The following is a 13,399-nucleotide window of genomic DNA, read 5'->3' as shown; positions in this document are numbered from 1 at the left end:
GGTTTGGGTTTTGGGATGCAGCTCTTGCTGGTCGCAAGGCATCAGCTCCAGGGAGGTGAGGAGGCAAAGAGTGTTTGCAATGCACCCCCTGCACCCTCACCGTCCTGCAGCAACCCGCACCCTGCCCTGTGCAGCGCCCCCGGTCCCCGCTTGCTCTGTCCTGTCCCTGTAGCAGCTATGTCATGGCACTGTCTCCATCCCCAGCAGCAATATCTCCATCCCCCGAGCAACCTGCAGCATCCTCAAGTCAGCGGGAGCACTAGAAAGTTTCTCAGTAGAGTTTATTACGTACAGAAGTACGGTCAGTGCTGTGACGGGTTCCTGGTGCGGGGCGTGGGGGGAGTGCTCACGGGTGCTGTACGCAGCGGCTGGCGTCACTTCATGTTCAAGAAGTCTCTGCAACGAGACGCAATAAACCTCGCACTGTGTCACTGACCCTCCTGGGCTGCTTGAGAGCATCATTTCTTATCCCTGGGCGTGGGTCTGGGCTGTGCTTTGAGCAAAGCTGCGTCTCCGTGCCGTCCCTGTGCCACCTCCCTGTGCCACCGGGCTGATGATGGGCTCGGGGGGCCGTGAGGAGCAATTGGGGCTTGAAAAATAAATGCCAGAAAACCCCATGGGGGACGGGAAGGAGCATGGGGAAGGGACCTGCGTGGTTGCTGCAGGGGAAGATGCACTCCGGGAGGAAGAGGCGAGGCTCGTTCTGCTCCCCACATTTCCACGGAGCAGCACTTACTTGACCAGGGCAGGCAGCTCGGGGTTGGACGAGATGTAGTCATGGCCCAGGCCCAGCTCTTTGGGAAAGGTGATGAACTTCACCTTGCTCTTGTCCTTGTAGGCGCCGCGTGCGGTCTCGAAGAGCTGGGTGGGAGCAGGGTTAGGGGCGTGCAGGGCCCCTCCTCGGGTCGGTGACCACCAGCGGGGTCCCAAACCCTCTACCCCCCCGGCAGCCCCTGGACCACCTGCAGCCCCCTGGTGCCCACCTTGCGTCCCAGGTGCACGGGCAGCACGGCATCGTCCTCTGCGTGCAGGATGAGGAGCGGGCAGGCCAGCACCTTCACGCTGTGGGCAGCAGGCACAGTGCTGGGGTCAGTCCAGAGCCTCCCCTGCCCCACCGAGCCCCCCCGACAACCTTCACCCCAAATCTAGCCCTTTAGTGTCCAGGGGAGCTGACTGAGCTCTGCAGCGTGATGCACAAGCTGCTCCCCTCAAGACATTAATAACCTTAAACACCATTCGGGGGTGCTCTGACTGCAAAAGCACCCCCAAACCAGGCAGCTTTTTGCAAAGGTGCCCACGAACGCCGAGGCAGGAGGACCCCACACCGCGGCGCGCGTGACGCCGTGTGGGTGGGATGCGAGCACGTCGCGCTCAACAGAGGAACAAAAATAAAAGGCCATCAGATGGTCACGGAGCCCGATAGTAACATCGATTTCTGACCTTACACAAATAAAAGGCACTTCTGAGGCATGAGTAAGCTGAGCAAACACAGCGCACGCTGCAGTGGCGGCGTGGCGTGAGGTGCCCGTCCCAGCACCCTCGCCCCGTCCCGCCGTGCACTCACTTCTCATCGTTGCGGAAGAACATGTTGGCCAGAGCTATGGAGTCCAAGATGAGGTACTCGAAACCCGGGAACTGCCGGTAAATCTGCCCGGGAGAGAGCAGGATGCTTGCTGAGTCGCTACCGGGGGGGGACAGCGGGGACAGCCACCGCGCAGGGCCGCCGGGCTCACCGTGGTGATGGGGACGTGGGCGGCCGCCTCGCGGATGCTGTTGTAGGGCGACTCCAGCACGACGGCGTCAACCTGGACCCCTGAGAGCAGCACGGGGTGGGAGTCAGCCAGGGGGGCATTGCGGGGGGGTGGTTGGGGTCAAGGAGGATGGGGACAGCGGCTTGTCCCCACCCGATGCTCAAGCAGAGCGATGGGGACCCCCCACAATCTGGCGAGCGGCACGCAGCCAACCCAGCCCATGCTGGAGGTTACCTCGCTCCTCCTGCAGTTTTCTGGCCGCGTTCGTTGCAATCCTACAAGAAAGGAGGTGAGGGTGAGGGGGGAGCACCCGCGGCACACCCCTCACCCAGCCCCGCACCTACCCGGTCCCCAAGGAGTGTCCCCAGAAGATGACGCTGCTGTTCCCACTCCGCGCTTTGACCCAGTCGTAGAGCGCCAGGACGTCCGTGGTGAAGCCGCTCTCCGTGGGGTACCCGCTGGAGTCCCCGTAACCTGCGGGGAACACGTCTGGGTGTCACGGCCCGGAGGGGACAGTCCCCAGGGCATCGCTCAGCGAGGGGCAGGGGGCGGCCGTACCTCTGTAGTCGAGAGCCACGATGTGGAAGTCGGCGGCCCCCATCAGCTGGCGGAGGAGTGGCACAGAGTTACGTCCCCACCTCGTGTCCCCGGAGCCAGCGCGAGCCGAACGCCCGTCCCGGTCCCCACTTACCTTCATGAACTGGACCCGGTGGCTCGCAGCCCTGATGGGGAAAGCGAGGATAAAGCTCGGTGCGTGCAGGGGGTACCTGGCTTCCCCCGCTCTGCCAGGACACAGCCAGCTTGGGGACACCGTCCCTGCCAGGGCCGGGTCACACGAGGGACAGCTGTGCACCCATGGGAGCTAAAGGGGACCCCAGAGCACCCAGATCCCGTCCCCTGGGAGCAAAGGGGTCCCCCAAAGCACCTAGATCCCATCCCCTGGGAGCAAAGGGGACCCCAGAGCACCCAGATCCTGTCCCCTGGGACAGCATCACTAGGACATGTGCGAGGTCTCATCGGGTTCAGCGCTCAAACGCGGGTCCCCGAGCCTGTGCACCCCCCGCGGGAAGGGCAGCTGCCACCCACCCGAGGTGTCACCGCGGCCCTCGGGTACTCGCCTGGTGCCCCCATTGCCGTGCAGGTAGATGATGACGGGGTGAGCGTCGCCCAGCGCCTCCTCGTACCAGCTCTGCTCCTGGCCCCGCGCCTCGGCCCCTCTGCTGCCCGGCACCGTGTGCCTGCGGGGACGGACGGGGGTCGTGGTCCTCCACGGGAGGAGGACGAGGAGGTGGAGGAGGAAGAGGAGGAGGATGCCCAGCCCTGCTCACCAGATGCCGACGGAGACGCCGGGCTCGGTGGCGAGGCGCAGGCTGACCGTGTTGTTCAGCAGCAGCGCCGGCTGCCGCAGGTCCGCGAAGAAGGGGAAGGCCACTGGGGGAGACAGGGGGGGCATCACGGCGGGGCGGCCGGGCAGCACCCGGGAACCCCCCAACCCATCCACTTTCGTGCATCTCCCACAGCCACGTGGTGCTGTTTAATTCAATAATTCACCCCAAAGCCCGAGGACGTGTCACCGCCACCACCACACGAGGACAGCCCTCGGCCACCTCCTGCCACCGGGACGCTTCAGCCCACGGATGTTTCGCGTGCCCACGTGTGTCGCAACTTCGGGCAGCAAATAGGGTCAGCGCCAGCGCCTTACTGAGGCTTGCAAAACACGGCGTGCCACGGGGAAAGCTGCATCTGCAGCTGGGGGCTGGCCCCGTGCCATCGGAGTGGACCCCCCCCGGCCCTCCTACCCCAAAGCAGCACCCCAAAAGCTTGTGCTCGCCCAAGTTGAGCTCTCCCCGCCGGGGCACTCACGGAAGTTGAGGAAGATGAATTTGGTGAGGATGGCGGGGAAGAGGCGGATGAGGAAGGGCACGGAGACGTAGATGAGGAGCAGCTCCAGCAGGAGGGTGCGCAGCCGGGGGCACCAGCCCAGCCAGCCCCTGCAAGGCGACACAGCCCCGTGAGCACATCCCCAACCACCCCAAGGGTTTGGGGCACACCACAGCTGTCCTTTGCCCCCCGTGTGGCTGATTCAGGGCTGAGCCCCCCCCTAACTTTTGGCTTTTGGGGATGGAGCCAAGCCCTCGGAGCACCCCTCCGTGATTCAGTGCCGCGAGAGGCCGCCGCCACCCGGGGCCTCCACGGCCTCCCACGGGGCCATGAGTGGGCAGGAAGGGCAGGGCACGTGCCCGGCAAGCAAAACCGGCAACCGGGAGTCACCGATACGTGGCAACGCCCGGAGCCCAGGCAGGTGAGACCCGCTCGTGGAGGCGTCCCGGAGCCACGGGAGCCTGCGCAATCCCCCCGGAGCCGAGGAAGGGAGTTGGGAAAGAGTTCGGGGAGCCCCCAGCGCTGCGGAGAAGCAGAGCAAAGGGCTCCTGAGCGATGCCTGGCAGTGGGATCAGCATGGCTGTGCCCACCTCTGGTTGTGTCCTCGTCCTGCTCGGGTGCCACGGGACACGGCCGTGCCCCCGCAGCCGGCCCCGGCTGCGGCAGCTCAGGACGAGCACCCAAGGGAGAGGAAAGGCCAAAACATGCAGCTGGCTGGCATCGCACCCTCCTGGGCCCTGCGATGGGGAAACCAGCCCGGGCGCGGCGGGCTTGTAGGGCAGGGGTTGCGACCGGCAGCCAAGCGGAGCTCGGACCCCGCCGGCACCACCGGAGCACAGCGGGCAGCGCCGCAGGAATGGGCTGCAAAAGGCAAAGGCAGCTCGGCACCGCCCCGGGCACAGCACCCTCACCAGGAGGGCGCAGGATGGGACCGGCCGGAGGCACCGGGGTCGGTGAAGGGCACCTCGAAACCCCGCTGCCCGCCCCGGTGCCACCCCGAGCACCCACAGCCGCCCAGGACACGGCCCGGAAACGGCTCCGGTACCGGGGCCGGTACTCACCGGGAGGGCTGGGGCTGGGGCTGGGGCCTTGCCGAGCTCCCGCCCGCCGCCGCCTGGGCACCGCCGCTGTCGCCGTCGCCCTGCCCCGGAGCCTCCGCACCGCCGCGCCGCCGCATCGCGCCCGCTGCCTGCCCGCCGCGCCACCGGGACCACGCCCACCGCCGGGGCCACGCCCACCGCCGGGGCCACGCCCACCCCCCGGACACGCCCACGCTGGGACACGCCCACCCCTGGACCCCGCCCACCGCTGTGGGCACGCCCACGCCACGCCCACCCCCCGCCCAGCATTCATGCTCCTCCCTGTGGCCACGCCCCTTTGCTTCGCCACGCCCAGCCCGCTGCTCGCCCCCGCGCTCAGGCCACGCCCCCTTCTCGGTTGGCCCCGCCCATAGGACACGCCCACCTGTGGTCCCGCCCACCCGGGGGAGGTGGGAGGGGGCGGGGCGGGGCGGCCGGGGCGGGGGGGGGAGCTCCCAGGGTTAAAGGGGTATGAATAAAAATAAAAATGGAAATGAAAAATAGAAAAATAAAATAAAATAAAATACAATAAAATAAAATAAAATAAAATAAAATAAAACAAAACAAAACAAAATAAAATAAAATAAAATAAAATAAGAAATACTAAAACTAAAAGTATATAAAAATACAAATAAAAATAATAAAATAATTAAATACAACAAAAAATAAAAAATGAAACAAAATACGAATGTAAAATAAAAAAACGCCCGCGGCAGCTGCCTCTCGGTCCCAGCAGGAGGGGCTGAGCCGTGCTTCCCGTCCCCGTTGAGCTGCCGGTGCCACACACAGCCTGGCCCCTGGCCCCCTGGCCCCCTGTCCTCTTGTCCCCCCCGTCCCCCTGCCCTCCTGACCCCAATATCCCCCTGGCCCTGTGCCCCTTTGTCCCTGTGTCCCCCTGTCCCTGTGTCCCCATATCCCCATATCCCATATCCCCCTGTCCCCATATCCCTGTGTCTCCCTGTCCCCATATCCCCGTCCCCCTGTCCCCATATCCCCCGCCCCCATATCCCCATATCCCCCTGTCCCCATATCCCCGTGTCTCCCTGTCCCCATATCCCCATATCCCCCTGTCCCCATATCCCCATATCCCCCTGACCCCATATCCCCAGTATCCCTGTCCCCATGTCCCCACATCCCCCCGTCCCCGTGTCCCCCTGTCCCCCAGCAGCCCGCCCTGTGCGGGAGCCCTGGGGGTGGCGGCAGCGGCGGGGCGCGGATCCCCGCGGGGGCTGTGCCCGAGCTGCGAGCCGCAAACCAAGGCCGGGGCTGGGGGGGGGGGGGGGCTCCTTGCGTGGCCCCCTTCTCTCCCGCCCCAGCTGCCGGCGCTGAGCTTCCTAGCGGCTTTCTGCCGACGATTTGGGGGGCTCCCACCTAAGGAACCCCACAGCCCCAGCCCCACAGCCCCAGCCCCACAACCCCAGCCCCACAGCCCCAGCCCCACAGCCCCAGCCCCACATCCCCAGCCCCACAACCCCTTCCCCACCGAGCAGCCCGCAGCGAGCCATTGGGCGAGGGGAACAGCAAACACGGTGCCACCCGGCCACGCGTCCGGGCCAGGAGGGCCCCGTGGCCCCTTTTTGGGGTCACCGCGGCCCTGGGCGCGCACACACGCGAAGCTTAAGCCCCCGTTTTCGGGTGGCAGCCGCCAAGCACGGCCGTGGGAGGCAGCTTGGGCTCAGCGGGCCTGGTTTTCCCCCAATTCCTGCTTTCTTTTCCTGTGCCAGGCGTGACGGCGCCGGCGAGCGGAGGTTTCCTTCCTCCGAGCTCGCTCTGCGAAGCGCCGGTGGCGGATGCGACGCTCGGCTGCAGCTGCTCGCTGGGGTGGGGGGGGTGGGGTGGGGGGGATCCCGAAATAGGCTGGCGGGGCTCCGCAAACACGCTTTCCTCCCACGGGAAGAGGGGGAGAGAAAATATCAGGATGCCTTTGCAAACAGCCGGTCCTGAAAACGAGTCCGGAATTCTCCCCGCTCGCCCCGCAGCGACGCGCCCCGGCACCGCCGAGGCCACCCGGGCTGGCTGGGGACACGGGGACACGGCGCCGGCTGCTGTCCCCACCGCTGGGCACACGCAAGCACGCGCTGAGCGCCTTTGTTTGGTGGCGGCCGTGGTTTTTCGGGGCTGTTCGGTGGATTAGCGAGGCAGCGGCAAGGAGGAGGGTGCGGGGGATAAGGTCCTGGCACTAGCAGGGCTAGCAGCAAAACAAAGCACCAGATGGTTTCGGCTTCGCATAATGGAAGTGCTTGGACCGGGGATGAAAAAGCAAACGTGGAAAAAGGAGAAAAAGAAAGGGAAGGGAAGGGAAGGGAAGGGAAGGGAAGGGAAGGGAAGGGAAGGGAGGGAAGGGAAGGGAAGGGAAAGGGAAGGGAAGGGAGGGGAGAAGGGAAGGGAAGGGAAGGGAAGGAAGGGAAGGGAAGGAAATGGGAAGGAAAAGGGAAGGAAAGGGGAAGGGAAGGGAAGGGAAGGGAAGGGAAGGGAAGGGAAGGGAAGGGAAGGGAAGGGAAGGGAAGGGAAGGGAAGAAAAGAAAAGAAAAGAAAAGAAAAGAAAAGAAAAGAAAAGAAAAGAAAAGAAAAGAAAAGAAAAGAAAAGAAAAGAAAAGAAAAGAAAAGAGAAGAAAAGAGAAGAGAAGAGAAGAGAAGAAAAAAGAAGAAAAAGAAGAGAAAGAGAAGAGAGAAAAGAAAAGAAAAAAGAAAAAAGAAAAGAAAAGAAAAGAAAAGAAAAGAAAAGAAAAGAAAAGAAAAGAAAAGAAAAGAAAAGAAAAGAAAAGAAAAGAAAAGAAAAGAAAAGAAAAGAAGAAGGAAGAAAAGCCCCAGCAAGTGTCAGAGCAGCAGAAAGCCGCAGAGAAAAATGGCAATGTTGTTTTACAACCCCCCGAGCCCTCCCCCAGCACAAAGCCCTCTCTGCTAACATCTGTCCGGCAAACCCCTCGCGGAGGCCCCGTTCCCGTTCAAGCCCCCTCTCCTCGCCCCGACGATGCGGGGACGTGCCCCGCGGCCGGGGTCCGGCTCCCCTCCACCACGTCCCACCGCGGTGGCACTGCCGCAGAAGGCCGTGACGTTCGGCGCGGGTGCACGGGGACCGGGGCTGCTCCGGATGCCACCACACGGTTTATCGGGGTGTCCAGGTCCCGTGCCACGTCCCCTGTGTCCCCACGGCCGTGGGGTGGCACGGCAGGCCGGCCCAGCTCTCCTACGGGACCCCGTGGCTCTCCAGCGGGGTTCCCCACCGAAGCGAGGCTTCGTGCATCCCTGCCTCTGGCCACGAGGTTTTTGTTTCCCACCCTCTTAAAACATTTCGAACCCTCGGACCAATTTCAGGTTCATCTTAAAAAAAAAAAAAAAAAAAGAAAGAAAGAGAGAAAAGTGCCCAACGACCAGCACGGCCCTCGAGTTTTAGCAGAGAGGCAAATCAGTTTGCGTGCCGCAGCGGGTTGCAGGGTTGCACAACCCCTTACTAGCCATCAGAGAAGCCACAACCGCAGCCGGGTTCCCTGTGCTGAGCTGGCGAGGGGGGAGCTGAGAGGGTCCCCAGCCCCTAGTGGGGACCCTTTTTGGGGCTGTTCTGCGGGGGGGGGGGGGGCCCGGGTGTCACCCGCGGGGACGCACGGACGGGCGGGGGGGGGGGGGGGGGGGACCCGGGTTGCGCGAGGGCTGGGGGGCGACGGGATGTCGCGATACCGGCTGTCGCGATACCGGGGCGGGGGCGGCGCCCGGGGGGGGGGGGCGGCTCCCGGCGCACAAAGGGCCGGCGGCCTCCCCGCGCCCCCGGGGCCGCCCCCGCGCCTCGGCCCAATAAACGCGGCCGCATTTGAACCGGGCGCCTCCCCCGGCAGCCGCGCTCCTGCCCCGCACCGCTCCCCGCACCGCTCCCCGCACCGGCAGCAGCGCCGGGTGAGCTGGGGCCGGGGGGGGGGGGGGGGTGGATCCCGGTACGGGGTGTGTGGGGGGGAACCCCAACATTGTGGGGGGGGGGGTGATGGGGACGGGGACCCCAGCACTGGGGGGTGATGGGGATGGTGGGGGGGATGGGGGTGATGGGGAGGGGGCACCCCAGCACCGACGTGGTCCCGGGGCGCAGCCCACCCTTTCCCGGTGGGGTGCTGGGGGGGGGGGGGGGGCCGGGATGTGCCAAAAGCCCCCGCCGGCCCCGGCAGCCCCTTGGTGAGGGTGGTCGCGCTCCAGGCAGGTGAGCGGCACCGGGGTTGGGGTGCCCCCTTTCAGCCGCGCCCCCCGGGTGCTTCGCCCTTCGTGTCCCCCCCCCCGGGGGCCACCCCTAATACCGGAGGTGCTGCGAGTCGTGTCCCCCCCCCCCCCAGGCCCTCCCGTTCCGGGGAGGCGGCGCCGGGCCGGCTCTGCCCCGGCTGTGAAAGCTGCAGGAGGCTGCCGGGGGAGGAACTGGAGGCAGCCGGGGGGTGGGGGGGGGGTTGGTTTGTCGCCGCCGAAGCCCCCCCCACCGCTGCAGCAGCAGCAGCCGGTCCCCGGTAGGAAGCCATGGGCACGGCGGCTCCGGCGCATCCCGGGAGGTGGGCGGCACGGTAAGGATTGGGGGAGGGGGAGCTGGGGGCAGCCCCAAACCGGATTTTTTTTTTTAGGGTCAGCCGCAGGAGCTGGGGTCCGAGGCGCTTTTTTTTTTTTTTTTTAATTTAATTTTATTTATTTATTTATTATTTTTTTTTTTTTCCGTGCGCCCTGCTTGGCGCAGCCGCACCCGTCCTTGCGCATCGCCTCCAGCCCCGGTGCCGCAGGGATGAGGGCGCTCGGCGCCGTGCCTGAGGGCGGGGGGAGCCGTGATTCAGCCCGGGGGGGGGGGGGGGGGGGGGAAGCTCTGGGGGCCGGCAGCAGCTCGCTTGGCATCCCCCAAAATCACCGCCTGTCGGGTGCGCACCGCGGGTCCCACCGCGCCGGGGGCTCCCCGAGGGGCCGCGGCACAAACCCGGCCAGATGGGTGCTTTGTTTTTTGTTTTTTTGTTTGTTTTGTTTTTTTTGTGTGTTTTTTTTTTTTGCTTGGCGGCGTGCGGGCTGCTGGCTGAAAGGGCCCCATTGCGATGCAAATAGCGAGGTGGCGTGAATATTCCGAAGCTCCTTACATAAATTTCTGGCGCTTAACGTGCCGCCGCTCTAATCTGGGGAGCGGCGAGGCTGGTTAACAGGATCCCCTTTCTCCGCCGGCTTTGGGGGGGGGGGGGTTGCTGTGGTTTTGGGGGGGAGGGTGGGGGGTGGAAGGTGGCATTGAGGTGCGAAGCAGCCCAGTGCCAGGCTGCGGAAATTATTGCGGTGCTCAATGGGGAGGAGGAACGGCCAGCTGGACGGCTGACTTTGGTGGTGACCCCTGAAGAGCCGGGCGTGCTGCGAGGTGATTTACGGACCCGAAGTGATTTACTGACGCTTGGCGGCTTCGCTGCCCTCTTGCTGTTTTCCTTCCCCTTGCCTTCTCGCCATTGTGCGACCTGCCACAGAGCCACAGCTCCCCGAGAGGGGACGGCACGCGGCGGGGTGGGACCTGGCGCGGGTTTAGCTCAGACATCTCCCTGGAGCAGGCGTCGGGGTCTGCGGTGTGAGCGGTGAATCACGACAGCTTGGCCACAGCTGCGGTGGGCGAGACGGATCATCAGGGAAAGGAGACCATAAGTTGGGACAACCCCAGCTCCGGCCTCTCAGCTCCAGGACCCTGTTTCAGTGCCTGCTGGGCATCTTGTAACAAAACCCATCAGTGTCCGGGTCCGGGCCTTTCTTGGCAGCTGTGTTCCCATCACCCTGGGCCTCAAAGCACAGAGGGAAGGTGCTGTTCACCTGCCCGGGTTCCTCAGCACAGGGAGACAATGGTCACGTCCTGGAGCTGCTGTCGTGTTTTGGACCTGGCCATGAGATGCAGCTCCAGTGGGCGGTCGCACGCTGCTAATTGTCAGCCCCTCGTTTGAGTTGAGACAACCAAGGGTAGCAGTGAGGGCAGCACCTTTCTGTGCCTTGCAGGGGAACGGCCCCTGCCCGCTGGTGCAGGCACACAGACACCATCAGTGACGCAGCCCGAAATAGCTCCATGAGCCTTGTGCCGAGCAAACGCGCCGTTGGGCTTGATGCACCCTTGCGTTGGCACAAAAAGGTGCTGTGCTCACTGTGCCGTCTTTACCCCCATGGTGCAGGGATCGACTGGGCAGTGTGCGTCTTCTGTAGTTCGAGGCTAAAGCTTGGGGGTTGATGTTGATTCAGCATTTACTATGCTAAGCGGTAATTAGGATTTTTAGCCTGTATTATTTGAGTTAAATTTAGCCGAGAATGTACTTGTATCAGGCCTCTGCGTGGTGTGCTGTGAAGGTTATCTGGCTCTCTGGAGAGGCTGGATTTAAAGGAAGGAAAGAAATGCTGGTGAAACTTCCCCGTCCCGTTATCCCGAACGCTTTGCTGCCAAGGACTTGTTGTAGGCGGAACAGAAACTGAAGGAAAAGCGCGTTTTCCCTAAACCTGCGCGGTTTCCTCAAGCTGGCCGTTTGGGAGGGGGACTTCAAATGACCCACGAGGCTGAAGATAAATGCCAGCGGAGTGACCCCGGAGGGGCTGAGGGCCCCTCTCCCCCTCGGTGGGCCGGGGCAGCCTGGCCCAGCTGCCGCCGGTGCTCAGCGCCGCTATTATCCCGCCAGCCGCCCTCCTGCATCTCAGCTGCTGGCCCATCTGGAGCCGAGATGAAAGGCTGGGCTTTAATTCGGGCTTTGTGCTGCTGCTTCGTGTTCCCCCCCCCCCCCCCCCCCCCCCCCCCCCTCCTTTCTCAGCCCTTCTCCTGCTGCCAGCCCCCCAGCCCGTGGGTTCGGGGGGGTTTGGGCGCCGCTGCCCTCGTTGTGCCCACGGCGGGGCGATGGCTGCAGCTCCCCGGTCTCCCGAGCTGGGCAAGTAGGAGGGTGTGGGTCGTTTGGTGGTGTTTCCCCCCCCCCTCCCCGAAGCGCTGCTGAATAATTCAGCTGGGAGTAGGCATCTTGGGTCACCTTGCGCAGCCGGCTGCCTAAGATGGAGGTTGTGCAGGATGCGTGCGGGATCGCCTGGCTGCCGGCTGCTCGCCGCCACTGACCGCAGGTAGGCGAGGAGCGGGGGGGGCCTCCTAGTCATTTTCTGGGCTTTTTATCCTGGAAAGACTGGAATATCCCTCTCTGGCTGCGTGGGGACGGTGAGGTCTCTCCCTGGTTGTATTCAGAGCCCGGTGAGCTCTGGCTGTGCCTCGCCGTGGGGCTGTGCCCATCGCTGCCAGGCTGCCCCAGACACCGTGCCCTCTCCAAAAACTCACCTGGGGTGTAGCACAGGTTTGTCCCCAAACAGGGACCATGCACCCCATGCTCTTTGACCATTTTATTTTCCTCCCTGGTTTTATGGGCTCCCCACCCCTCTTCCCTGAGCATGCCTGGGCTCATCCAGGGTCAGTTTTTGGGGCTGCTGCGGCACCGAGTGAGGGGCTCGGCTGGTGACCCCAATACTGCGGCAGCACGGGTGCCCAGGGACACGCTGGGAGGTGGCATTTAGCTCTTTGCGCCACCTAACTGGGGGAACTGGTTTTGGCGGTGTGAAATTAGGGTCGGGAAAGGTCTCTGGGGGACAGGAGGTGGCTGAACCTGAAGGTAAGAGGCTAAAAAATGTCTGGGAAGCTCCACGGGCTGGAGCCTGCTCTTGTGCAGGCTCAGCTGTGAATTTGGGGGCTGTCAGGCAGGCGGCGATGCTGGTACCCAGCACGCTGGGTGCGAGTGGGAAATGGGATTACTGGCGTGAGAAGCGAGAAACCAGTTTGCTGCCTTCCCTCTGCTTGCAGGCACTTGGGGTTTTGGGTGCTGACTCCTCCTCTGCACCCCAGGTTGAATGCAAATGCATCTGCACCCTCGCTCCTCCCTGCAGTGCCGAGGTGCTTTGCTGAAGTAACTCCAGAGGCTCCTGGGGGATGAAAAACAAGGGACAGGGAGGTTGGGAAGCTTGGGTGTGATGATACGGGGCTGGGCTGCATCTCTGTAGGGAGGTCTGGCTCTGCTGCTGGCCTTGCGGCATCCCCCCAGGGAGGGAGGGCAGCCAGGCCGGGCTATTTGTGTCCCGCGGACCCCACATGCCGCTTGGCACCAGCCTTGGCAGGCACAGGAGCAGGGAGCATCCTCTCCAGCTCAAACCCCGAGTCCATCGAGGTGCTGGCTGCAGCACCTGCCCCGCAGGTGTCCCAATTCCTGGTCGGCCTTCCCTGGTCACACCTCTGCGGGGTGCATGTGCAAGCTGATGCAGTGGCTCGTGGTGCTCTGACAGAGCCTGACCCCCTTTGTTTTGGGGTGTCCGTGAGCACCGCCGGTGGGGGCCGAGATGGTGGGAGGAAGGGGGTGGCTGTGCCGTGGCAGGGGGCTTGGACACAACCTCCCCTTTGGGAAATGTGGCCTGGACAGCATGCGGCAGCGTGGGCAAAACAAATCGAGATGGAGACCGGGCCAGTGCTGGGCCATGGTCTGAGGCTGGCCAAGCATCCCTGGGCCCAGGGTCCCCGTGATACCCATTGTACAGCCCACAGTGCGCTTCTGGGATGGTGATGGCATGTCCCCACGGTGGCCCTGCACGCAGGGGCTGTGTGGTGGCACTTGGTTTTGCTGCTGACCTCCCGAGCCAGGGGGGAAACCCCGCAGCCAGGCTGAATGAACGGATGCCAGCCAGGTCCTGCATTTTGGGCAGGGAGTTTCGCTCCCG

At 63.8% G+C, this 13,399-nt stretch overlaps 2 protein-coding genes across 11 annotated transcripts in view; one reads left to right on the top strand and one right to left on the bottom strand.

The window, feature by feature from the left end:
- Nucleotides 1–264: 264 nt before the first annotated feature.
- On the bottom strand, nt 265–4,845 carry ABHD12B (abhydrolase domain containing 12B). Its single transcript, XM_040557890.1, has 13 exons — nt 4,694–4,845; nt 3,615–3,742; nt 3,080–3,182; nt 2,870–2,989; nt 2,443–2,473; nt 2,310–2,355; nt 2,096–2,225; nt 1,986–2,026; nt 1,734–1,813; nt 1,565–1,647; nt 984–1,062; nt 737–861; nt 265–396 (listed from the first exon to the last, which is right to left on the bottom strand). Exons 1-13 carry the CDS (start codon nt 4,807–4,809, stop codon nt 375–377), a joined length of 1,104 nt encoding a protein of 367 aa, XP_040413824.1. The 5' UTR covers nt 4,810–4,845; the 3' UTR covers nt 265–374.
- Nucleotides 4,846–8,474: 3,629 nt separating this feature from the next.
- The window catches only part of NIN (ninein), a 61,224-nt gene continuing 56,299 nt past the window's right edge, over nt 8,475–13,399 (top strand). For 5 of the 10 annotated variants that reach the window (XM_040557852.1, XM_040557856.1, XM_040557857.1 and 2 more), the window contains exon 1: nt 9,046–9,243. The gene's annotated coding sequence lies outside the window, so the exon portion shown is untranslated. The other 5 variants (XM_040557861.1, XM_040557862.1, XM_040557853.1 and 2 more) reach the window with 4 other exon arrangements.

The sequence above is a fragment of the Cygnus olor genome, chromosome 5 (genome assembly GCF_009769625.2).
Source record: "Cygnus olor isolate bCygOlo1 chromosome 5, bCygOlo1.pri.v2, whole genome shotgun sequence".
In the NCBI taxonomy this organism is placed as follows: Eukaryota; Metazoa; Chordata; class Aves; order Anseriformes; family Anatidae; genus Cygnus; species Cygnus olor.
The sequence above is the reverse complement of the archived record's forward strand: the minus strand, read 5'-3'. Positions and strand labels throughout refer to the sequence as shown.

Bases quoted from the DNA above. Each gene is read 5' to 3' on its own strand.
- ABHD12B (XM_040557890.1), bottom strand. From the start codon at position 4,809: ATGCGGCGGCGCGGCGGTGCGGAGGCTCCGGGGCAGGGCGACGGCGAC. The intron at 2,356-2,442 runs GTAAGTGGGGAC...CTCCTCCGCCAG, and splicing joins ACCGGGTCCAGTTCATGAAG to CTGATGGGGGCCGCCGACTT. The intron at 1,063-1,564 runs GTGAGTGCACGG...TGCTGCCCACAG, and splicing joins TTCTTCCGCAACGATGAGAA to CGTGAAGGTGCTGGCCTGCC.